Source organism: Mirounga angustirostris, unplaced genomic scaffold, assembly GCF_029215605.1.
Source record: "Mirounga angustirostris isolate CCGP_5_RB_7025 unplaced genomic scaffold, mMirAng1.0.hap1 SCAF_5, whole genome shotgun sequence".
Taxonomy (NCBI): Eukaryota; Metazoa; Chordata; class Mammalia; order Carnivora; family Phocidae; genus Mirounga; species Mirounga angustirostris.
The window spans coordinates 163,880,592-163,904,148 of record NW_026991713.1 but is presented as its reverse complement, the minus strand read 5'-3'; the positions used below and the strand labels follow the sequence as shown (position 1 = coordinate 163,904,148).

The following is a 23,557-nucleotide window of genomic DNA, read 5'->3' as shown; positions in this document are numbered from 1 at the left end:
GACTGGGAGTGCTTGCGGTGTGCCAGAACTCCGTGCTCACGTGGCCGCGGCGTGTCCGGTAGTGAGGAGCTGTCACAGTGGCACTGAGGCGGGAGGCATCGGGCAGGACTTCACCCCATTTAACCCCGCTCGCTCGAGCGGCGCGCCGCCTGAACTCGTTGCTGTCACCCAGCGGCCGAGGGTGGACATGCACCCAGGGCTTTCCCAACACTCCTGCAGAGCTCACCGCTGGTCAGGCACTCTTCCAAGAGCCCTGGGTTGTATTAACTTTCTCTCCATAGCAACTCTCGGAGACAGGTACTGCTATTGTTCTCACTTTACAGAAAGATTAAAAGACTTGAGGGCGCCTGGGTGGCTCAGTTGGTTAAGCAACTGCCTTCGGCTCAGGTCATGATCCTGGGGTCCCTGAATCGAGTCCCGCATCGAGTCCCGCATCGGGCTCCCTGTTCGGCAGGGAGTCTGCTTCTCCCTCTGACCATAACCCCTCTCATGTGCTCTCTCTCTCATTCTCTCTCTCTCTCTCAAATAAATAAATAAAATCTTAAAAAAAAAAAAAGACTTGTTCCCCTCTTTTCTCTCCGTCCTTACCCCCCACCCCCCCACACACAACTGCAGCCACACTGGCCTCCCTGTTGCTCCCTAAACAAACCAGGTACACCCCGCCTCAGAGCCTCTCACTGACTGTTCTCTCCGCCTGGAACACCCTTCCCCTAGATATCCACATAGCTTACCCCTCACCTCCTTCAAGCTTTTGCCCAAATGTCAACTGAATGAAGGCCACCCTGACCATCCTATTTAAACTTGCAAAATAAATAAATAAATAAATAAATAAATAAATAAATAAATAAATAAATAAATAAATAAATAAACTTTCTCCCCACTCTGCTCTACTTTTTATTTTATTTGTAGCATTTGTCACCAACAACATATTATATACTTTATGTACTGATTGTATTAATTGCGCACTTTTTCATCTCTTTTTTTAAAAGGATTTATTTATTTATTTATTTATTTATTTATTTATTTATTTATTTATTTTAGAGAAAGAGAGCAGGGGGAGGGCAGAAGGAGAGGGAGAGAGAGAATCTCAAGCAGACTCCCTGCTGAGCATGGAGCCCTGAGCCCCACTGTGGGGCTCGATCCCACGACCGTGAGATCATGACCAGAGCCGAAATCAAAAGTCGGATGCTCAACTGACTGAGCCACCCAGGTGCCCCTTTTCTCTTCTCTTCTAAAATGTAAGACCAAGGGCGCCTGGGTGGCTCAGTTGGTTAAGCGTCTGCCTTCGGCTCAGGTCGTGACCCCGGGGTCCTGCGACTGAGCCCTATGTCAGGCTCCCTGCCCAGTGGGGAGCCTGCTTCTCTCTGTCCCCTCCCACTTGTGCTCTCTCTCTCTCTCTCAAATAAATAAAATCTCTAAAAAATAAAATAAAATGTAACACCAGAGCATGAATATTTGTCTGCTTTCTTGCTTTATCCCAAGATCCTAACACATTTCTGGCACATAACATTTGCACCATAAACATTTGTTGAAAAAATGAAGGAAATTTGGGGCTTTATTTTCTGAGCTATTGAAACGGGATGCTATTGAAAGGCAGAAAGTGACAGAACTACATCATTATTTTTTTTAAATAAGCTCTAGGCCAAAAGTGGGGCTTGATCTCACGACCCCGAGTTCAAGAGTCACATGCTCTACCAACTGAGCCAGCCAGACACACCTACAATCATTCTTTTTTTTGAAAGGATCACTTTGATTGCGGTGTAGAGAATCAATCTGTGGATGAGGGACAAGTATACCTGGGAGACCAGTGAGGAGACTACTGCATTTATTTAGGTAGGAGGTGAAGGTAGCTTGGACCAGGGTAGTGGTCTGCATAGATTAAAGGGATTGAGAGAGCAATCCAGGAGGAGTGGCTTGGATGGATGAAGGGGCCATGTTTAAAATGGGAAACCCCAGATGAGGAACAGGTTTGGGGAAGTTTAAGGGGTTCACTTTGGGGTGCATTGCATTGCATCTGAATGGCCTGTGAGGCATCCAGGTGGTGACAGCCAAGAGGCGATCCCACTAAGGGGTTTGTAGCCCAGGAGAGAGATTTAGGCTCGGGGCAGAGGTTGGAAGCCATGACCTGTAGGGAGTAAGAGAAGACAGGGGAGAAAATAATGCTGTCCCATGTGGCAGTTTGTATTTCCAAAAATGGCCCACCCCACACAAACGTCTTAGAATATGACTTTGACGCTTCTCAAATCAAGAGATGGAGTTCTGTGTTCCTCCCCTTGGAACTGAGGACGTTTGTGTTACAGTGGAAGGGATACTATATGACTTTTTAAAAAAACATTTTATTTCTTAGTAATCTCTATGCCCAATGTAGGGCTCAAATGTACAACCCCAAGATCAAGAGTCACATGCTCCACCAGCTGAGCCAGGCACCCTACCGTGTGACTTTTAAGCTAAATTGTAAAAGATGATACGGCTTCCCCCTCACTCCCTGGAGCCCTTGTACTAGAATCTGGAGCTGCTCTGCAAGCAGTCCGACTGCCCTGTATTAATCACCTATGGCTGTGTAACAAGTTACCCCCACAGCATCGCAGGTCAAAACAATAAACATTTAGAATCTTACACGGCTTCTTTGGGTCAGGGATCTGGAAGCAGCTAAGCTAAGTGGTTCTGGCTCAGGATCTCTCATGAAGTTCCAGTCAAGATGTTGGTTAAAACTAGAGCCACCTAAAGGCTTGACTGATGCTGGAGAATCCAGTTCCAGGGTGGCTCTCTCACAAGCCTGGCAAGGTCATGCTGGTTGTTGGCAAAAGGCCTCAGTTCCTTACTAAGCGGTCCATTCCCTAGGGCTGCCTGAGTGTCCTCCTAACATGGCAACTGGCCTCACACAGAGGAGGGAGCAAGATGGAAGCCACAATCTCTTTATGACTTAGCCATGAAAGTGACACACCATAATTTCTGGATTATTCTATGGGCTCAGGTCAGCCCTGTCTAGTGTGGAAAGAGACTACACAATGAATGATATGAATACTAGAAGATGGAAATCTTTCAGGACAATTTCAAAAGCTGGCTAGTGTAGCGTGGAGACTGCCATGCTGAGGAAGCCCAAACTAGCCCCTACAGAGAGACTCCATGGACCCTGAGACTACAAGAGAAAGAGAAAGAATTGCTAGGTTAGCCCTCAGCTACTTCAGTCTCCCATTGTTCCAGTATTAGCCATCATCTCACTGCAACTATGGGAACCAGAATTCTCAGCCAAAACTCTCTTCCCAAATTCCCAACCTATAAAATCTGTAAAAGAAAATTAAATGGCCGTTTTTGTTTCAAGCCATTCTTTTTTTGTGATGATTTGTTGAACAGCAGTACGTCCTCAATGATTCCCACCTTCTGGTATTCACACCACTCTGTAGTCTCTTCCAGCACTGACTAGGGCTGATGTGACCCCATAGGATAATGGAGAAGAGACACAGGCCTAGGGCTGCTATAACAAATCACCACAAATTTAGTGGCTTAAAACCACAAAATTTATTCTCTTATAGTTCTGCAGTTCAGAAGTCTGACAAGGGTCTCACTGGGCTAAAATCAAGATATCAACAGTTCCTTTCCAGACACTTTTGGGCAGAATCCATTTCCTTGCCTTTTCTTTCTTCTGGAGGCCACCCAACATTTTTTAGTTCATGACCTCCTTCCTCCATCTTCAAAGACAGCAACACTGCATCCTCTCTGTGTCTTCCTTCCGTAGTCACACCTCCCTCTGACTCCCTTCTTCTGCTGCCCTTTCTCATTTTTCCCCTGCCCTTTTTCACTTTTAAGTGATTATATTGGTTGCACAGGATAATCTGTTTTAAAGCCAGCAGATTGGTAACCTTAATTCCATCTGCAATCTTAATTCCTGTTTGCCATGGAACCTAACATATCCACGAGTCACTGGGATTAGAACATGGGCATCTTTGGGAGCCATTATTCTGCTGACCATGCTGCCTGGAAGAAGAGTGGGTCTGAGGGGCATCTGGGTGGCTCAGTTGTTAAGCATCTGCCTTCGGCTCAGGTCATGATCCCAGGGTCCTGGGATCGAGCCCCACATCAGGCTCCCTGCTCGGTGGGAAGCCTGCTTCTCCCTCTCCCGCCCTCTCTCCGTGTGTCTCTGTCAAATAAAGAAATAGAATCTTAAAAAAAAAAAAAAAAAAAAAGGAGTGGGCCTGAGAAGGAGCAGCTAGAGAGAGAGGAGCCAGCAGGAAAGTGAAATATCACAGAATCCAGAGAAAGAGAGTTCCTGGGCAGGAGTGCGCAATAGTGACTAATACTGTTGAGAGGTCAAGCATGGTAAGAACTCAAAAATATCCATTGGTAGGGTCGGATGCCAGAGCAGCCACACCTCCCTTTCCAAGAAAGGTAACCCGCCCCAACCCACACCAATCCAGCAGAACTCCAGGGAGGGGCCCTGAAAAAACCAGATCAGAGATAGCCTTAGGCATGGTCTTTATTCACTTGGATACTGACAAATATTACAATTTCCTTTTGCTGCAAAAAGTATAAAAATAATCTTTATGTAGGAAAAAAAAAATCCATTGGAGGGGTACCTAGCTGGGTCAGTAGGAGGAGCATGTGACTCTTCATCTCAGGGTCGTGAGTTTGAGCCCCACATTGGGTGCAGAGATTATATACATATACACACACATATACATACCCATTGGATTTAGCATCACGGTGACATCAGTCGTTAGTCGTCAGCTCCTCCCTCTCGGGGAGGAGCTAGTTTACGGTGTGCTGGGCAGCAAGGAAGAAGTGAGGAAGTACAGACTGGAAGTGTAAAATCTTCCCAAAACCTTGATTGCGAAGGGAGATTTGTTACTGTTTCTAAAATGGGGAAAGAGAAGCAAGCAAGTTTCAACGCAGATGAGAAGGAAGGAGAGGTGTAGGAGAGATGGGTCATCAATAAATGGGATGTCTGCGAGGGAAAGAGCACAGCTAGCCCACCGAAGGCTTGGAAAGAGGGACCGTTGGGTTGATCCAGACTCAGGTTTTGCCAGGCTGGAGCCACGGCAGAACACAGGTTAGGATAATGTCAAGGGTTTGGCGGTGCTAATAGAGCTGGGAATTTAACGGCGAGAGGAAGAGAGGGAGAGAGGCTGGCCTGCAGGTGGCGCTGATGAGGCAGGAGGGAATAGCTGAGCAAACTATGACCACTGGAGATTAGAGTCCTAATTTCAGTGAAAAGGCTGGTTCTTGATCGGATCGCAGTATTCGCTGGATTCCCTGGTACGCCGGCCCCTAGTCCCTGGATGTTCCAAAGTTTAGAACAGAGCTCGGCACAGCGTAAACGCTATGCCGTTGGCTACATTAATATAATTTTTAAAACCTCGGGGACTCCATTTCCCTTGAGGCATTGCGGCCGCTTCGACTACAACTCCCATTATGCCTGGCAGGCCGTGTGCTCTGTAATTACCCCTCCCTAATCTGGTTTTCCAATCCCAGCGTTCCTCTCTGTTTTCCTACCTTGCCACAGCACGCCTGTCAAAGTCGTAGGAACAACCAATTGGATCAGGGAATGAGAGACCAGCAAGGCCAATCGCCCGGTCAGAGGGGCGGGAGAAGGCGTGGCCACATCCTGCCCTGCCCCTGCTCCGTGGCTGCTTCCCTGCGGGCGGTTGCCTCGGGCGGGACCAGAAGACATGGGCGCTACCTGGGTGAACCCTGGATGGGTGCGGCTCGCACTGTGCCTCGCGGGTTTAGTGCTCTCTCTCTACGCGCTGCACGTGAAGGCGGCGCGCGCCCGGGACCGGGATTACCGCGCGCTCTGCGACGTGGGTACCGCCATCAGCTGCTCGCGCGTTTTCTCCTCCAGGTGCGCGCGGGAGTCGAAGGCTCGAGAGGCTGGTCTGCTCGTCTTGGCGGCCAGGTTGCCAGATGATTCTGGAGCTGGGGATCGGCCGCATGGCGGCGGGGCAGCTCGAGGGGGCGTTGCCTGGGGGGAGACGGTGTGTCCGAGATAGGAGTGTGGGGCCTGGGGCGGGGGCACTGTGGTTATTCTGGCGAGTAGCACGGAGATCCTCATGCCAAGCAATAACGGTAACCGGGGTAGAAGGGGGAATGGGATAGCGTATAGGGACTGGTGATGGTTTTGAGGTCTTGAGGATGGCCGTGACTGGGGATAAGGCGGCCAGGTCTGGGCTTGAGGGCCTGGGGTTGACCGAATACAGAGGAGGGGAGTGGGCGGCCAGGAAGCTGGAGATTTAGAGGTCCAGGGCAGAGAGATTCTGCACCTGATTCCCTGTAAAGCAAGGCCAACCGTTCTACCTACTTTGCCATCTTAAGAATTACTGAAGGTCTAGGATGTAAAGAGGGGCATATGGTGGAGCCATGGCCAGGCCTGGCCTGGCCTGGGGATAGGGGAGGACAGGGACATTGAAATGGAATCCTGACGTGGCCAAAGGGAGGCCAGCCGGGAGCTCATTGACCCTTGGACTCAGGAGGGCGTGGGGAGGGAAGGGGAAGGCCAGCCTAGGTGGCTTGTTGGAAATCACCCCACTAGGACAGGGCCAAGGCCCTGGGTTGCCACTCCTAACCTGGGTCCTGCCGTCCACCAGGTGGGGCCAGGGCTTCGGACTGGTGGAACATGTGCTCGGCCAGGACAGCATCCTCAATCAGTCCAATAGCATATTCGGTTGCATCTTCTACACTTTACAGCTGTTGTTGGGTGAGTGGCCCCGCCCCTTCCCTGCAGGCCCCACCTCTTCCTGACAGGCCACCTCCCCCTTGGCCAGCCCAGCCCCTTCCCTTGCAATCTTGGTGACCCAGCCAGCCGAGATAGCCAGCGGCTCATCACTGAGCCCCCTGGGGGCGGGAACTAACGAGTCTTTCCCTTGGTTTAGTTACTGTCGGAGCCAGAAGGGCCCTTAAAGACTTCCTAGGACTCACTCCACTTTTGTGGAAAAGACTCAAAAGTTACTCTCTGAGGGGACTCCAAGGACTGCTTCTCTTTCATCACATGCAGAGCTCAGCAGGAAGATTCACTATTTGTGTTCCAGGGATCATTGAACAGATAGGAGAACCAAGGCCTTGGTGAGGCCCATCAGAGCCTCCTCCCCAGCAGCCTCTGAGATCTGGGTGGTACCATGAAGTCAAGGCAGTGTTCTAGAGATGGCCAGTCCCTGAAGCCCATGCCTGAGCCTTGTCTGCCTTGCAGGTTGCCTCCGGGCCCGCTGGGCATCTATCCTGCTGGTGCTGAGTTCCCTGGTGTCTCTTGTCGGTTCTGTCTACCTGGCCTGGATCCTATTCTTCGTACTCTATGATTTCTGCATCGTTTGCATCACCACCTATGCCATCAATGTGGGCCTAGTGGTGCTCAGCTTCCGGAAGGTCCAGGAACCGCAGGGCAAGGTCAAGGGGCACTGAGCCCTCACCCAAGCCAGGCTGACCTCATGCTCTGCTTTGGCATGTGAGCCTTGCCCAAGGGGGCCATGTCTGGGTCCTTAGAAGAGTCTGCAACCTGACCCCACCATACTCCCACACAGGACAACGGACCAAATGTGCCACTCTTTCCTCCACACTAGTGCCTCTGGCTCTGTCCCCAAGGGCTGGTTTCCAAAGCTCCTGCCATTGCCCAAGGAGGGAAGGTTCTGAGCAATAAAATTTCTTAAATAAACTGGCTAAGTCTGAGCCATCTGTCTGCGAGGGACCCTAGTGTTGGGCCTCCCCCAGTCTTGCCTCCTCTGGACTGGAAGGATGTGAGTCCAAGGGAGAGTGGAGGGCCTGCCTGGAAAGGGTGGTTAGTCCCTTCTCCGGCGTGTGGAATAAGACTTGGGGCGCCATCAGCCCCACCCACAAGAAACAGGCTGGCAGCTTGTCCTTGCTGCCCAACAAGAGCCAGGCTTTCTCTTCTGGGAGGGCCAAGCACACACTTGCAAGCGCAAACTACCCTTCTAGTTCTGTGCATGCTAGCCGGGAAGTTCTTCCTGTGGTCTAACCTTAACCCCTCCAACTGCCTTATCCACCACCCCAAGCCAGTCTTGGCAACCCTGGGAGACCAGGGACACGTTTTGAGTATTTCTGTTTTATTTTTCCTAATATATACTAAGCACCTTACCCACATGCCAAGCACTGCTGAAGAACATGACGTATGTTAACTCATGTAGCCCTTATATATCCAGTTATATGAGGTAGATGCTCTTACCCCTATCTTGATGAGGAAACTGCGGTACAGAGAGGGTAAGTAATTTACCTAAGATCACACAGCTGGTGCCAGGCAGGGGGTTAAGGTGCCCTCAGGATTCAGATCCACCGGGGCTGTCTGGCTCATGTCTATGCTCTTAACACAGCTGCCTCTGTGTTGGGGTCAGGGTTCCTGAGCAGTTTGGGCTGGCCTGAGTTGGAAGTGGGGAAGAGAAAAAGAGTGCGCCCTGAGTGTTCTTCCCTCCCGACTGAGTCTTCCACCACCTGCCAGAAAGGTGGGCACCGCTGTAACCCTGGTCCCTGGGAAGGCAGCAGAGAGGTGCTGAGATTTGTCAGTCGTGCTGCCGGTACAGAGCCCTGGTTCTCAGTCCCCAGCCCTGCACACGCGGCCTCTGAAGCAAGGTGGGAGAAGGTGTGTGAGACCCACCTGCACGTGGGCCTGGGAGAGAGGAGGGGAAGCTGAAATAAAGTGAGACCTGGGAGTCTGCCCACAGTGCTCTTCCCAGTCCCCAGAGGACAGCTTCCACGCCAGGGGCAAGCCTACTCGATGTCAGACTCTGGTCCGGGCATTTTCACATTCAGCAATTCTGAGTTCACGGACAGGCTAATTGGCCAGGGTCGCTCAGGCAGTTAACTGGGGGAACTAGGGTTTGAACCCACGCAGTCTGGCCATGGCGGAGCTGCCCCGAGGGGTGGTGAAGAGCCCAGGGTAACACAGTCGCAGCCCCAGAGCTAGGAGCCACTGGCTCCCTTCCTGGCCTGAGGAAAAGCAAGGACACCTGACTCTTAGCCAACCGGGGGCGGAGCAGAGGTGGAGCTAGGGAGACCCAGGTGGCCTCTCCGAAAAGCGGAGCACGGGCGGCAGAGTGGCCTGGAGCAGCATGCAGCCGAGCTGGGGACCAGGGCTGCTCATCCTGGGAGCAGCGGTCCTCGTCGAGGGTGAGCCACCCGTGTGTGAGTGGGGAGGGGCGTGGTATGGTGGGCGTTCAGGGACTGGCCACCCTCTGTCCCAGCAGCCTTGCAGCTCAGTGTGGTGAGGGCGCGTGTCTGTGGGGCGACAGTCGGCCCGAGCCTGTGTCTGGCTGTGGAGCAGGGGAGGTGGATGTGGCCACCTGTGACAAAACGGGTGGGACTTTCTTGGGCCAGATGACAGTCTGTGTCTGCAGTCACTGTGCTTGTGTGTGTACCCTGCGCCCCTCTCTGCCTCTCTACTTCCATAATGACCTTCGGCAGGTTCTGGGAGCCCTTTGGCTCTGTCTCTCCATCTCTCTGTCCCATCTCCCCTGGCCTCTCCTGGCCCAGATGTTGATGTGCCTGTGATGGGACACAGGCAGGGTAGGGGATCCTTTGGTAGAGTTTCTGGCGGATTCTGGAAAGGTCGGGGAGTCTGAGTCGTCAGAACAGGGGTGGGGTGAGTCTCCATCTCCTGGAGCCCTCCCCCACTTGGACATAACGTCGGCCTCTAATCCTCCCTCTTAGGCATCAAGGCTGAGGGCACAATTAAGCTAATGCTCTCCACATACACAGGCCGCCTCCCTGACTCAGTGGCGGGGGCTGGAGTTGGGGGTTCTGAAGCCTGGAGGAGGGCTGGACCCGTCCCAAGCTGAACCCTGGCCCTGCTTCTCAGGCCTAGGAGTGCTGAGCACAGCTGAAGGAGGAGAATTAATTACTGAGTGTACACTCTGAATAGGTTCTAATAAAAGCTCTTTCTTGACCTCATATATTTTCATTCTGGGAGGGGCTGGTAAGGTAGCTACACAGTCATAGACAAGGACCCAGGGCCCATCCCCCCAAACCTCTGCCTTCCGCCAAGGCTGGGCCCACCAGGTAAGGCTCCCCCATCTCACCTGTGTCTCTCTCTTCCCAGGTCTTCAAGCAGCTCAGCACGGTAAGCTCTGGGGACATGGGGTCAGGCCTTTCTTGGATCTGGCTCAGGCCTGTGGTGAGGGCAGGACAGGGGTCTTCTGTCAGTCTGATCCACCCCTCTTTACAGTATGTGGGCAGCGTGGCCCTGGCCCCCCTGAGCCTCAGGAGGGCATCACAGTACCTGGCGAGTGGCCATGGCAAGCGAGTGTGAGGAGGCAGGGGGTCCACATCTGCAGTGGATCCCTGGTGGCGGACACCTGGGTCCTCACTGCTGCTCACTGCTTTGAAAAGTGAGTCATGGCTGGGGTCAAGCTGAGTTTCTGGCTTTTGGCCGGAGGGGTGGGGGGGGAGTGGGTGATATGTCCCCAAACCCCGTAAAACTGACCCCTGCCCCTAGAATAACAAAGAACCATTTACTGAGAGTGTGCCATGTGCTTGGTACACATTATCAAGTTAATCTGAACCGTTTGTGGTAGAAGCCTTACGAAAGAGAAAACAGAGTTTTGGGGGAGGGAAGGACCTGGCTTAAAGCTCTGGGCTGATTTCTGCCCCTTTCACCTACCCAGTGGTGTCTCCCATGGTGTCACTGTCCCCCTTTGCATTCAATGCCTCGGCCTTGTCCCTCCCCTTCCAGGGCAGCAATGACAGAACTGAACTCCTGGTCAGTTGTCCTGGGTTCTCTGCAACATGAGGGGCTAAGCCCAGGGGCCGAGGAGGTGGGGGTGACGGCTCTGCAGCTGCCAAGGGCCTATAACCACTACAGCCAGGGCTCAGACCTGGCCCTGCTACGACTTGCCCACCCCGTGGCCCACGCACCCCTCTGCTTGCCCCAACCTACCCATCGCTTTCCTTTTGGGACCTCCTGCTGGGCCACTGGCTGGGATCAGGACACCAATGGTGGTAAGCGCTCGCCCAAGGTCACACAGCCCCAGCTGCCAGCTGTCCGTCTGCTCAGTCTCCCTTGCTCCCCACCAACCCCCTTTCTCGTGCCAGCTCCCAGGACTCTGCGGAATCTGCGCCTGCGTCTAATCAGCCGCCCCACGTGTAACTGCCTCTACGACCGGCTGCACCAGCGGCTGCTGGCTAGCCCAGCTCGGCCGGGGATGCTGTGTGGGGGCGCCCAGCCTGGGGTGCAGGGACCCTGTCAGGTCTGATGGGGGAGACAAGGGAAGGGAACAGAAGGGGAGGGGGCCTAGCCCTGGGCTCAGTGCTCAGTCCACAGGGATGGGTGGAATGCCACTGTTAGAGGACAGGGTGTCTGCCCATGGCTGGGGCTCAAATGTCCACCCTTGACTCCTTTGCCTGGCTCCAGGGGGATTCTGGGGGCCCCGTGCTGTGCCGTGAGCCTGACGGACACTGGGTTCAGGCTGGGATCATCAGCTTTGCATCAAGCTGTGCCCAAGAAGACACCCCTGTGCTGCTGACCAGCACGGCTGCTCACAGCTCCTGGCTGCAGGCTCGAGCTCAGGGGGCGGCCTTCCTGTCCCAGAACCCGAGGACCCCGGAGATCAGTGACGAGGACAGCTGTGTAGGTATGAGCAGGGGGCGTTAAGGAGTGGGACAGGCGGGGACACCCAGGCCTGTGTAATAAGGACTTCTGGGCAGCAGACAGAAGCACAGTGAAGCAAATTTCAGCTCAGAATAGAGAATTGGGACAAGGTATTCACATACTGTCAGGGGCTAATTAGGGGGCTTTTAAGGCCCCTTTCAGCCCTTAAGAGAGGAAAAGCCCCATTTAGGGCTGAGAGGCAGAGATACTTTAGAACTTTGTGCATTTAGAGTTTAGGTAAGAGGGATCTGAGATCTAACTGAAGGTTGTGGGAGTAAGCTGCAAGTTTCCAAGCAGGAACCCAGGGAGATGGGACAGGGTAGGGCTCCCACTCAAACTTCTAGCCATGCCCCTCGGATGCCAGGCTGACTAACATGCAAATTGCATGCAAAAGAATTCCTAGGACGGAAGCTGTGTCTTGATGCTCAGAGAAGTACTAGTGAGCCAGGAATTCTGGGGCCAGTCCAAGCCCGGAGGGGTGCAGAGCGATGGGGTGGGAGAATGAGGAGCAGGGCCACTCCCATGAGGCTAGACAATCGGGGTGTAAAAGCTTAGGCCCCGGCTTTTGAGTCTCAAGTTGGCTACCTGCCTGTGGTTACTGAGCTAGAAAGTCACTTAACCTCTCTGGGACTGTGGTTACTTCGGTAACGAGGGTAACAAAATCCAAAATTTAAAAGGATCCTGTGAGGATCTGATAGTACGTGGGAAGTGCTTAGCACAGGGCCAGGCATGCAGTGAGCACTTAGCAAGAAGGCAGGTGATGTCATCCCGTCTGTTCCAGCCTGTGGATCCTTGAGGAGAGAAGGTCCCCAGGCAGGAGCCCCCTCCCCATGGCCCTGGGATGCCAGGCTGAAGCACCAGGGGAAGCTGGCCTGTGGTGGAGCCCTGGTGTCAGAGGAGGTCGTGCTGACTGCTGCCCACTGCTTCATCGGGTGAGCCATGTCTCTCTTGCCTTTGTGCCCCCTTCGCCCTGGCCGGCAGCCCTGCCACCTGATGCTGTCAATGCTGCTTCTGCCCAGGCGCCAGACCCCAGAGGAATGGAGCATTGGGCTGGGGGCCGGACCAGAGGAGCGGGGCCTGAAGCAAATCATCCTGCATGGGGCTTACACCCACCCAGAGGGGGGCTACGATGTGGCCCTCCTGTTGCTGGCCCAACCCGTGACACTAGGCCCCAGCCTTCGGCCGCTCTGCCTGCCCTATTCTGACCACCATCTGCCCGATGGGGAAGGTGGCTGGGTCCTGGGGCTGCCCCGTCAAGGAGCAGGTACGTAGGACAGGCCCACCAGCAGCCGTCCATCCATCCCAGAGGCCACTGGGGCAGCCGGGTCTTTTCCCTTGCCCTTACAGGCGCCAGCTCCCCTCAGACAGTGCCTGTGACCCTGTTGGGACCCAGGGCCTGCAGCCGGCTGCATGCAACTCTTGGGAGCGACAGCATCCCCATTCTGCCAGGGATGGTGTGTTCCAGTGTTGTGGGTGAGCCGCCCCACTGTGAGGTGAGCCCCGGTCCCCCAAACCTTACCCCATCGACCCCTGGCATCTTTATTCTGTAACTCACGAACAGACCTCCTGCCAGGCTTGGCCTCCAGACCTGCCTCTCACTTGAAATGGGGCCTTTCTGCCAACTGGTTCCCAGACAGCCAGAGCCTCGGCCCGGCCCCTAGCCCCTCCTGCCCCCACAGCAGCCTAGGGAGAAGAGGAAGTCACCCAGTGTCACCTGACCCCTGCAGGGCCTGTCCGGGGCACCCCTGGTGCACGAGGTGAGGGGCACATGGTTCCTGGCTGGGCTACACAGCTTTGGAGATGCCTGCCAAGGCCCCGCAAGGCCTGCGGTCTTCGTGGCGCTCCCCGCCTATGAGAACTGGGTCAGCAGTTTGGACTGGCAGGTCTATTTTGCTGAGGAGCCAGAGCCTGAGGCCGAGCCCGGAAGCTGCTCCGCCAACACGAGTATGTGGCCCTAGGGCCTCCCTGCTGACCCGTCCCTCTCCAGACCCATGCTCTCTCAATCCAGGGAAAGATCTGTTCTGACCCACCCCTAGCTGCCCTGGGGGGTGTGGGGGGGTAAGTGGACAAAATTCTGGTTCTTCATCATTGTGACTTGGAGCAGGCCTCTCAACTTCTTCAAACCTCAGTTTTCTCATCTGTCATGGGGGTTAAGTAGTACCTTCTTCCTCTTCCTTCCAGGGAGGGAGGAAAGTTCTGAGGATGAGGCCAACCCCACCCTCCTTCCTCTTCCTGACAGGCAAACCAGCTGGCTGTTGACAGGTGGCTCTGGGACGCTGCAGACACAGTGAGACAAATCCTGCGTCACTGCCCCTGTCCCTCTCCCATCCTCACCCCCCACCCCCACCCCCCGTGATCCCAGGCACTGGGACGGGCCCAACAGCCCAGCGGGCTCTGGGAAGGAGCCTGCCTGGACCGGCGGCTGCCCTTACTCCTCACCCTGCAGGACAGGGAGATGTCGCCTGTGGATGCTCCCCCACACCCAGCTCTGCTGTGCGACACAGGCGTCCCCAGCCTTCCCTATTCTTCATCCCCTCAGATATGATCACACCAGCCACTTACTTTGAAAATTCGTCTGTTTGTTTTTTTTAGGGGGTGGGGGAGCAATTTTCCTTTTTTTAAAACTTAAATAAATTGTTACAAAATAGACTTTAGAAAATAAGTTACAAATTGTAGCAAAAGGCTCCCCTTCCACAGGCAACATTCCCACCTGTGGCTCTCTGAATCAGCCTCTCCCTGGTGTTGGAATCTGGCTGGTGACGGTGGCCCCACATCGTGGCAGAGCCTGGCACCGGGTTTCCTGCAGGGCTGGTCACAGGGAAGAGCATAGTGACAAAAGGCTGGGGAAAGGAGAGCCTTCAAGGACAGGGACATGAGGAACACCTTACCCCCTCCTTGGGCAAGAAGCCAGATCTGGGTCCTCTGCACAGTGGGAGAGGAGAGTAAGAGATGGGGATGCCTAACTACTCCTGAGCAAAACATGGAGATCAAGCCTTTCCCTGCAACCCGCCACCCCCCCACCCCGCCTGTATTCTGATCTTTGGAGACTTGAAGTTTAGAGGGAGAAGCTGAGGTCTGCAGGCCACTGGGGTGAAGGATCCAGAAGTGAGGTCGTGGGGGTGGGAGGAGGGGGCAATGACAAGTCCCCTCTCCCGGCCGCTGGTGCCTTTGGGACTCCTGGGGAGAAAGAGAGGTGGTCACTGACTGAGGGCGGCAAACCCCACACAGCTTGCACCCCATTCCCTAGGCCTGCAGGCCATCCTGCCGCCATCCCCCATGGCCCCAGAGGCCTGCATGAGAACTCCCAATTACTTTTCCAGGCCTGATTAACTGGCTTGTCGCTCATTCCCTTGAGGTCACAAGAAATCTTTTATCCTGAAAGCCATCTCATCAGCTCTCTCAGGGGACTCTCACCCACCATTGCCTCCTTCCCTGACAATCTCTGGTCAAGGACCTGCCATCTTAGAGACACCGACCCTTGGTGGCCACTAAATGGAATGGGTCCTGGGAGAAGGCCTACAGATCTCAAGGGGAGGCCAAAGGCGTGAGCCCGGGGCTCAGCAACAGGCTGCCCCACTCCCCCACAGCTTCATCCCCCAGCTGGGCTGGGTGGAGTGACTTTCCAGGGAGGTTCCCCCTGATAGAGGATGGGAGATAGGGGCTAATGGCTGTTGTTGCTACAGCTGGGCCTGGCTTCAAAGAAACAATTATCTGTGACTCAGTCCTCCAGTTAAAGGTGTGTTGGTGGGAAGGGGGGTATGCAGGTAGAAAGAGTGGTTTGGTTGGCTCCTAAAAAGGAGATGCGCAGCAAAGAAAGGGTTCAATGAGGGGAAGAAGAGGCATGGGGCAGTATCAGTAGCAAAGGACCAAAGGCCTAGTTTCCAAGAAATGAGGAGGGGGACCAGAGACAAGATGCAGGGAAGAGGGACGGAGCTGGGGGCCAACCGGTGGCCCGGTTTCCCTGGCCAACTCAGCACAAAAGCCACAGAGCAGTCTAGTCTGGGGGTGCATCCCACGCCCCATTCCTCACTCTCCTGCTCTCTGCCCCCTCAAGGAAAGAGCACCGCCTAGACCGTATTTTTCTCTGGAAATCATTCCTTTACTGGCTGGATCAGGGGAGTTCCCAGATGTGAGAGCCAGATAGCTGCCTCCCCTCCCCTCCCCGAACAAAAAGCCCCTTCCTCTCCGGCTCCTGCACAGCAGCGGCCTCTGCCCCTGCGCACACCCTATCCCACCCCACTGTCCAACCCACCATGCTGTTGGCCTGGCCCAGGGTTCCAATCTCAGCCCTCACAAGGCAGCATCCTCAAACTAGTCTTCTCCACATTCAAGCCCCCCGGCCCCCTGACACCTCTTGGAAGCCATAGGACCCTCTCCTCTCATTCATCGCCCCCCCTCCCCCGCTCTGTGCCCACCTCCTCTGGGACCTTTCCGTCCTCTGCCCAAGCCATTCACGCCCCCGTACCAGAGCTGGCCACTGTCCATTCCTCCTGGTGCTGCTGCTGGTGCTGCTGGAAGCTGATTCGGCGACGGAAGTGGCGGGGACAATGAGGGCAGGTGAAGGGCCCCTCCCGAGGTGCATGGACCCGCCCGTGACCCTCCAGCCGGGCAGCTGTCCGGAAGGCCTTGCCACAGACGCTGCAGCGGTGGCGCTTGGGGTCTGTGTGGGTCCTGCCATGGTTCTTAAGGGACAGCAGGTTGGGTAGAAGTTTGGGGCAGAGGGAGCAGGGGTAGAGTCCAGTGGTGTGGGCCTTCTGATGGTTCAGCAGGCTACCGGCGTGGCGGTAGGACCGCCCACACTGGGCACAGCGGAATGGCCGTTCCTCATCTTCAGCCGCCGTGGACTTTACTCCTTGCCCCCCATCAGCTCTCCCAGCATTCTCTCCTGGGGCCCTGGGGGGTTCCAGTGGGGCCTTCTGGATTTCCCCTTGGCCGGGGCTATCCACCTCATCCTCCACAGGCCCACCTTCAGGCCCTGTGGCCTCCCGTATCTGGGGTGGCATCTGACCGGGGCCACTGGCCTGAGTGTGCAGGTGGCTGGCTAGTTCATGATGGGACTGGAAGGCCTTACCACAGTCGGGGCAGGCGAAGGTCTGGGCAGCTATGTGGTTGCGGCTGTGGCTCTTAGCGGCCCCAGGGTTCGAGAACTCCTTGGAGCAGGGCAGGCAATGGCGGCAGTCTGTCTCGGCGGTGCTGTGGCGGTTCAAAGGGCCTTCCGACTGGCAGTACGTCCTGCCACAACGGCTGCGGGAAGAGGGGGGACTCTCGGGCTGGAGCTGAGGTCGGCTGTCTGCACCGTGCCAGCTAGCCACAGGACTCAGACTAGGTCCGTTGGGCTGGGTGTTGCCAAGATGGCAAGGACTCTGGGGGATACTGTCCTCTGACTCATCTGCTGGCTTGGTCAGTACATGACCCCGAGGAACCCAGTCTCCGCCGCGACTCACTGGCCCCCCGTCTCCTTGCCTCCCTTTGGCATTCCCCACGTCCCCGGATCCCGGCTCGGTGGGTTCCGAACCTGCTGCCCCGATGGGGCTCGGACTCTGCTCCCCCAGCCTCCTGGCTCCATCCTCCAGCTGGAGAAGTGACTCAGGACCACCTGACCTGTCCTCTAGTCCCTGGTCATCGGCCAGGGTCCCCTCACTGTCCTCTGTGCCTCTCTGCCCACTTTGGGTCTCCTCTTCATGCTCCCGCAGGTGCTGCTCCAGGGCTCCCCGGCCAGGGAAACCCCGGCCACACAGGGCACAGCGCACAGCTGCCCGCCGGGATAGCCCTGCTCGCCGCCGCCGGCTCTCTGAGTGCAGCCGCTGGTGGTCCTTCAGGGCCATGCTGTTGGAGTAGGTCTTGGGGCACGTGGGGCAGCTGTACTGGCCGGTCTCGTGGCTGCGCCGGTGGTTCAGGAGGCTGCCGGCATGGCGGTAGGTGCGCCCACACTGCCCGCACCTGAAGGGCCGATCTTCCCGTGTCAGCTTCCGGGTGCCCCCGCCCGCGCCCCGCTCGGCGTGGACCCGCTGGTGGCTGGCCAGCTGCTTCCGCAGGCGGAAGGCCTTCCCACATTCGCCGCAGCGGAACCGCCGGGGATCTGCGTGGATGCGCCGGTGGTTCTTGAGGGACATGAGGTTTGAGAAGCCTTTGGAGCAGGCCTGGCAGCCAAAGTGGCCAGTCTGGTGGCTCTGCCGGTGATTGATGAGGCTGCCAGCGTGCTTGTACGACCGGCCGCACACCTCACAGCTGAAGGGCCGCTCGGCGCTGGCCTCGGTCTGGCAGCTCTTCTCTGCCGTCTCCAACCTCGGCTCCACCTCCTCCCCCTTCACGGTGGCCTCCCCCCACTCCTCCTCTTTCACCCTTGCCACCTCCTCCGAGGGCTCCACTTTAAGCTCTTCCTGGAACTTTCCCCCATCTGCCTGCCCCAGCCCTTCTCCTGCCACGTTCTGAGGCTCGCTGCTGCCTCCGGCCTCTGGGGCGGGCCCCACCTGGGGCTCAGAGCCCTTGCAGCGCGGGTGGTTTCGCAGGTGATTCCGGTAGGCAGCCAGGTTGGGGTAGCAGCGGGAGCAGACGGGACAGATGAAGTCTCCAGTCTGGTGGATCTTGCGGTGGTTCACCAGGCTGCCCCCGTGGCGATAGGTCTTGCCACACTGGTTGCAGCGGAAGGGGCGGGGCTGGGCCTCTGGCGGACTTTCCTCCCCCCGCATGCAAAGGCTGTCTACAACCATAGCACCCGCTCCCTCTCCAGACTTTGTGTCCCCACCCTCCCCAGAGAGAGAGGTCACCGTGCCCTCAAAGACACGGTCATCACCTGCAACCCTTCCCATGGCATCGCCTGACTCTCCTAAGCGGCTGGGAGCTTCGTCTGTGGTGTTCCCAGAACTCTGGCTTTGGTGGTGACGCTCCAAGCTCCCTAGGTCATCGTAGGTCTGACCGCAGCAGCCACAGATGTGCCCATAACCAGCTCCGTCCAGCGCCTCCACCTCACGCTGCAGCTGATTCAACAGCTCTGCTTCCAAGAGCTGCAGCGGAGGGCTCCGGGCGGAGGCTGGCCCTGCGGCTCCTTCCTCCTCCCCCTCCTCCTCCTCCCCCTCGGTCAGGCCAGAGGAGTCGTGAGCCTGGCGCCGGTGAAGCCTGTAGCCAGCCCGTCCCGGGAAGATCATGCCGCAGAGGCAGCAGAGGAAAGGTTGTGCAGGGGCGGCCTCCCCGGGCCCGTGGTTCTGGAAGTGGCTGCGCAGGGCAGGCAGAGAGTCAAACTCCTTCGGGCAGAGGGAGCACTGATAGATGCCCGGCGGGTGGCAGGGCCTGTGGCTCAGCAGGCCGGTGGCATGAGGGAAAGAATGCCCACAGTCCGAACACGTGTGGGAGAGCTCCGCCTGCCAGCCAGTGACAGCTTCATCAGGAGAGTGGTTCGGGGAGCTGGGCTGGCCAGGGGCCCGGTTCCGGTCTTCATCCACCCCAGTGAGACCATCACAGAAGTGAGTCCCATTGCTTTCCTCATCGCCTGGGATGTCCAAGTTGTCTAGGAAACAGGCCTCCTTCCTTTCCAGCCCTTCCTCAGTACCCCTGCTCTCTTTATCATCCTGGATACGGGCCTCCGCTCGCTCGAGCCCACATCTAGCCCTTTTGGCTTCAGTCTGCAGACAGCCCCCATCGCTTTCCGAGCTGCCTGCGGTTCCATTAGGATCGCCCCCTGAAGGGTCTCGCGGACAGTCCAGGCCCTCGCTGTTCCCCACCAAGTCCTGGGCCCAGTTCCCGCCTGACAGGAGTTTGGCTTCACCCCCACTGCCAGCACTGCTGGCCCGCCTCCCATGCTGCTGGCCCCACCGCCCACTGTGGCGCCGCAAATGGTTCTTCATGGCGGCCATAGTGTGGAAGTGCTTGGCGCAGGCCCCACAGCTGAAGTCCCCCGTCTGGTGGGTCTGCCTGTGGTTGATAAGGCTGCCTGAGTGGCGATAGCTCTTTCCACAATCTTGGCAGGCAAACGCCCGAGGAGGGGACGCCCTGGTCTCTGTCCTGCTGTCTTCCCCTTCCCCATGGGTCCGGCCGTGACGTTCAAGGCTCTCAGGGTCTTCAAAGAGCATCCCACACACAATACAGATCTGTGGTGCTGTCCTATTTGCTGCTGGGGGGACATCGGCCGCAGCCGCCTCCTCTTCATGTTTGCACCCACGCCCCTGATCTGTATGTGGGGCTGCCTCTGCTTCCACTTGGTCAGGAGGGAGCTCTCCCTTGAGGTGGCTGGGGGGACCCTCAGCCCCTGGGCCTGCGCTGCGGCGAGCAGCTTTGCAATGGACCCGCACGTGGTTACGCAGGGCCATAAGGTTGGGGTACTTGCGGGGACAGAGTGAGCACTGGTAATCTCCTGTCCGATGGCTGTGGCGGTGGTTCACCAGGCTCCCCCGGTGGCGGTAAGCCCGACCACACTCGTCGCACTTATAGGGGCGGTGGTCCAGGGTGGTGGCGGGGACCTCTTCCTCTTTGTGGGGGGTATCAGCCACAGGCAGGGGGGCTGGTGGCACTGATGGCTGCCCGTCCTCTCCAGCTCCCTGCCGGGGTCTGTGATGAGCCCGCACATGGTTTTTGAGGGCAGCTGCGTTGAACAGCTGCTTGGAACAGATGGAGCAGGGGTAGACACCCGTCTGGTGGCTCTTGCGATGGTTGATGAGGCTCCCAGCATGGCGGTAAGTGCGGCCGCAGTCCCCACAGCGGAAAGGCCGGTACTCCTCCAGGCCACCGTCCTCCAGGTCCCCAGAGGCGCTGCGCTCCCCAGAGCAGTTCAGCATCTGTGTAGTCGGGAGCTGGTCCTGGCTGCTCTCCTCAGCGTGCCCATTGGTGGCGGGCGTCCCTTTCCCTTCCCATAGCCGCTCCTGCCTTTCGCCCTCATGGGACTCTTGGTGGTCCAGCAGCTCTCGGGGGAGCCGGAAGGCACGGGGACAGTGAGGACACTGGTAAGGCTGATACTGGGCATGGAGTCGGGAGTGGTTCTTCAGGGCCATGAGGTTAGAGAACTCCTTGAAGCAGATGGCACAAGGGTAGATGCCCAGGCTGTGGCTCTGGCGATGATTGGTCAGGCTCCCGGCATGCTTGTAAGTCTTGCCGCACTGAGCGCATTTGTACCGCCGTTCCTCCTCAGCACGAGGTGACTGAGGGGGCTCGTGGCCCCCGGCAAAATTCACTACGGATTCAGCCAAATACTGTTCCAAATTGCTAAGGAGGCTGCTGGCTGCGGTGGGGAGCGGGGTGGCTCTGGCAGAACTGGTAGTGGGCCCCCAGCCCTCTGCACCCCCCTCAGAATCTGGCTGCCTTTCCCAGCCTTCTCTTTGTCTGGTGGGTGGATCCTCCCTAGTGCTCAGAGCTGCCCTGGGGTCAGGCCCAGACTCACAGCCAGATGTCTCTTCGGCATGTTTTTTCTGGCTCATCCAGCTTTCCCCAGGGCTGAGCCTCTGGTCCCTAGAGTCAGAGGATGCTGCTTCCCCCTGCAGGCGCGGAATGACTTCCTTGGAGCGGGGAGGCCTGCGCCTACGGCGGCCCTCGGGAGCATGAGTCCTCATGTGGCTCTTGAGGGCCACGGGATTGGTAAAGTCCTTGCCACAGGTGGTACAGGGGAAAAGACCCGTCTCATGGGTCCGCCGGTGGTTGACCAAGCTCCCTGGGTGACGGTAGCCCCGCCCACACTGCTGACAGCGGTAGGGCCGAGGGATGCTGTCTGCCTCCTCACTGTCCTGCTGGGAAGATGGATGGAGCAGCTCGCGGTGCCGGGACAGTTCCGAGAGACTAGGAAAGTGGCGCTGACAGTCAGAGCAGCTGAGTGAGGTAAGCGTGTCCTCCATGGGGCAGTGTGGCAGAAACCTGGAGGTTCAGGAACACCAGGCAAGTGGCAGCAGCATCTTCCTCTGGGAGGCCTAGGAAGAGGGGGTAGTGGTCAGAAGGAAGGCCTGAGTTAACTTTGCCTCTTGGCTCTCCAAGCAACAAGCTTATCAGAGGTCACAGAAATGTTCCCCAAGCAGTAATGCCCGGGGACTCGCTTTCTGCTAGATCTGAAAGCACCCCTCATTTAAGGCCTCCCTGCACAAAAGCTCCCCAAATATGGAAGCTCCCCTAGGCCTAATTCATCCCTAGAGATAGAGATAAGGACATTGAAGTCTAGAGGGATGCAACCTTATCTCTGATCACAGACTTACCTACCTCTATTCATCAGACCAAATCCAAAAAATCTACTGTCCCTAACCCTCTCCTCTGTATAATTCTGAAACAACCAACCAACCTATCTCCTGTGACCTCTTAAAAGGAAACCTGAACCTTTTCTAGGACCTTCAATGTGCGAAGTCCAATCCTCTCTCCTTGACCCCTCAGCTAAACAGAGTGACCTAGAGGCACTGAAAAGCAGTCTTTTTCTTCAGTTGACAGCTGAGGACCTGAGAGGTAGGGTTAGACCCTCTTCAGAGAAAGGGCTGGCTCGTTCCCCCACCTCCCCTATTCCTTTCAGGGTCACAAGGTCTCTTTTCTAAGACTCTCTTGGCCACTTCCTTCACCTACTTCCCCTGAACCCAAATTATCTCGTATCTTGGAAATTCCAACTCATTTCTGGTTGTTCTCCACCCCCTACCTTTTTCTTTCTTACCCTTCTCATTTTTTCTCCTATCTCCTCTTAAAATACGCATGGTGACATCAACACATGCTAAGTGGGCATTACCATGTGCGGGGCACTGTGCTAAGTAAAGAATATTCGTTGTGTCACTGAATCCTCGAAACACACTGCAGCGCCTGTTATCCCAGCTTACACAGGAGCAAACGCAATGACTCGGGCAATCTTCTTTCCAAAGCCCTTACTCTCTCCATAGCAGGAGAGAGTATGCCTATGCCTCCTCCATCACCTTGGCCTGCGCTGACTGATTTTTCACTCCCATGGGACCCCTATACACACAACTCATATCTCCGGATCTAAACCCCCTCACTGAACCTGCTCCCCGACTTCTCACCTCACAAAGCCCCTTCGCTCGAGCCCCTTCTCCTGATCAACCACCAACCAGGTCTTCTCGCCTCACTCATCTCCTCGGCCAATTTCCTCTCAGGACCCCTACCTCGCTCGGGTGGCCCCTTTTCGTTCCCGCCGCGGGTGAGTCCGTTGGGGACCGCGAACGGGAGCGCGCCTGCGCACTGGGACCCTCACCCTAACTGCAGCCGCGCTCCCCAAGGGGTGGATGTGGGGGGGCTCTCGCGCTCCCACACACGCACACTTCGCCAGGGTTCCTGGGAGGCGGGAAAGGAGGAAAAGAAGGAAAGGAGAAAACGGAGGAGGAAAGAGGGAGAGGAAAGAGGGCGCAGCTGGCCGGAGCCAGAGTCTACCCCCAGCTCCGCGGACACTTCCTATTGTTACTAGGAAACAGGAAGTGTCCTGGCCGCAAAACGTTCCCCTCGAAAGCGCTGCCTCGAGAACACTTCCTGTGCCGCCTCCAAGCAGCGGTTCTACACAGACACACTTCCGGGGCTAAGGAAGAGGTAGCTGATACGCGACTCTGACCCCGCCCAGGGGGGTCAAAGCGCTGCGTTGTTTTGCACCAGTCTTAGCCACACTTCCGGCAAGAGCTGCGAAAATTGTTCCGATGCATATTGCTTGAAAGCAGAAGAGGAAAAAATGCGTTCTGCTGCTCTGGCCTCGGTACTTTAGCGACACTTTTCGTGGAGCTCCCTGAAAACCTTCCCAAGACAGATGGAGGGAGTTTCATTCACTCCTTGCTACTGAGGGAAATGTGGTGGAATATAAGCGGATTTGGGTACTACAAAGCTTGCCATGGCCCTTCTGTCCTCCCGCCTTCTTCTTGGTGACCTGGCCCCAAGCTAGCAATAGCCCGGTGTATACGTAAACCTGTCTGGCGTCCCCTGTCATTAGCACCCACAGAGAACCCTTGCAAGATGTTTCCCCGCTACCTTCGCCTGCAGTGCTCGGGTCAACTCTGCCTTCCTCCCGGGCGGGAAAAGCTCCCGCCCACT

General features: G+C 56.5%; 3 protein-coding genes across 11 annotated transcripts; 2 read left to right on the top strand and 1 right to left on the bottom strand.

Moving 5' to 3' along the window:
- The first annotated feature begins 5,553 nt into the window (after positions 1-5,553).
- On the top strand, positions 5,554-7,639 carry VKORC1 (vitamin K epoxide reductase complex subunit 1). 2 transcript variants are annotated; one of them, XM_045875392.3, is made up of 3 exons: positions 5,554-5,839; positions 6,582-6,691; positions 7,181-7,639. In XM_045875392.3, the coding sequence occupies exons 1-3, from the start codon at positions 5,667-5,669 to the stop codon at positions 7,387-7,389; spliced, it is 492 nt and encodes a 163-aa protein (XP_045731348.1). In that variant the 5' UTR covers positions 5,554-5,666; the 3' UTR covers positions 7,390-7,639. The 2 variants fall into 2 exon arrangements, with proteins under 2 accessions (XP_045731348.1, XP_045731349.1); XM_045875393.3 differs by lacking the exon at positions 6,582-6,691 and having other exon boundaries at positions 5,588-5,839.
- Positions 7,282-23,557, bottom strand: ZNF646 (zinc finger protein 646). Of its 8 annotated transcripts, none has more exons than XM_064593005.1 (4): positions 22,648-23,469; positions 16,047-21,468; positions 13,743-13,857; positions 7,282-10,103 (listed from the first exon to the last, which is right to left on the bottom strand). In XM_064593005.1, the coding sequence occupies exons 2-4, from the start codon at positions 21,394-21,396 to the stop codon at positions 10,076-10,078; spliced, it is 5,493 nt and encodes a 1,830-aa protein (XP_064449075.1). In that variant the 5' UTR covers positions 21,397-21,468; positions 22,648-23,469; the 3' UTR covers positions 7,282-10,075. The 8 variants fall into 8 exon arrangements, 7 of the variants coding, with proteins under 7 accessions (XP_064449075.1, XP_064449074.1, XP_064449072.1 ...); XR_008506122.2 differs by lacking the exon at positions 7,282-10,103 and adding an exon at positions 14,292-14,758 and having other exon boundaries at positions 13,742-13,857; positions 22,648-23,467; XM_064593004.1 differs by lacking the exons at positions 7,282-10,103; positions 22,648-23,469 and adding an exon at positions 23,495-23,557 and having other exon boundaries at positions 13,520-13,857.
- PRSS53 (serine protease 53) lies at positions 9,048-13,960 on the top strand. Its single transcript, XM_045875394.3, has 11 exons — positions 9,048-9,105; positions 10,034-10,054; positions 10,160-10,322; positions 10,667-10,932; positions 11,026-11,180; positions 11,345-11,564; positions 12,363-12,513; positions 12,601-12,845; positions 12,929-13,074; positions 13,309-13,525; positions 13,821-13,960. Exons 1-11 carry the CDS (start codon positions 9,048-9,050, stop codon positions 13,838-13,840), a joined length of 1,662 nt encoding a protein of 553 aa, XP_045731350.2. The 3' UTR covers positions 13,841-13,960.

Coding starts and splice junctions, on each gene's coding strand:
- VKORC1 (XM_045875392.3), top strand. CDS start 5,667: ATGGGCGCTACCTGGGTGAACCCTGGATGGGTGCGGCTCGCACTGTGC. Junction 5,840..6,581: donor TCGCGCGTTTTCTCCTCCAG/GTGCGCGCGGGA, acceptor GCCGTCCACCAG/GTGGGGCCAGGGCTTCGGAC. Junction 6,692..7,180: donor CACTTTACAGCTGTTGTTGG/GTGAGTGGCCCC, acceptor TCTGCCTTGCAG/GTTGCCTCCGGGCCCGCTGG.
- PRSS53 (XM_045875394.3), top strand. CDS start 9,048: ATGCAGCCGAGCTGGGGACCAGGGCTGCTCATCCTGGGAGCAGCGGTC. Junction 10,933..11,025: donor GGATCAGGACACCAATGGTG/GTAAGCGCTCGC, acceptor TTCTCGTGCCAG/CTCCCAGGACTCTGCGGAAT. Junction 13,526..13,820: donor AAGCTGCTCCGCCAACACGA/GTATGTGGCCCT, acceptor TCTTCCTGACAG/GCAAACCAGCTGGCTGTTGA.
- ZNF646 (XM_064593004.1), bottom strand. CDS start 21,396: ATGGAGGACACGCTTACCTCACTCAGCTGCTCTGACTGTCAGCGCCAC. Junction 13,858..16,046: donor ATGGACAGTGGCCAGCTCTG/GTACGGGGGCGT, acceptor CTGTGTCTGCAG/CGTCCCAGAGCCACCTGTCA.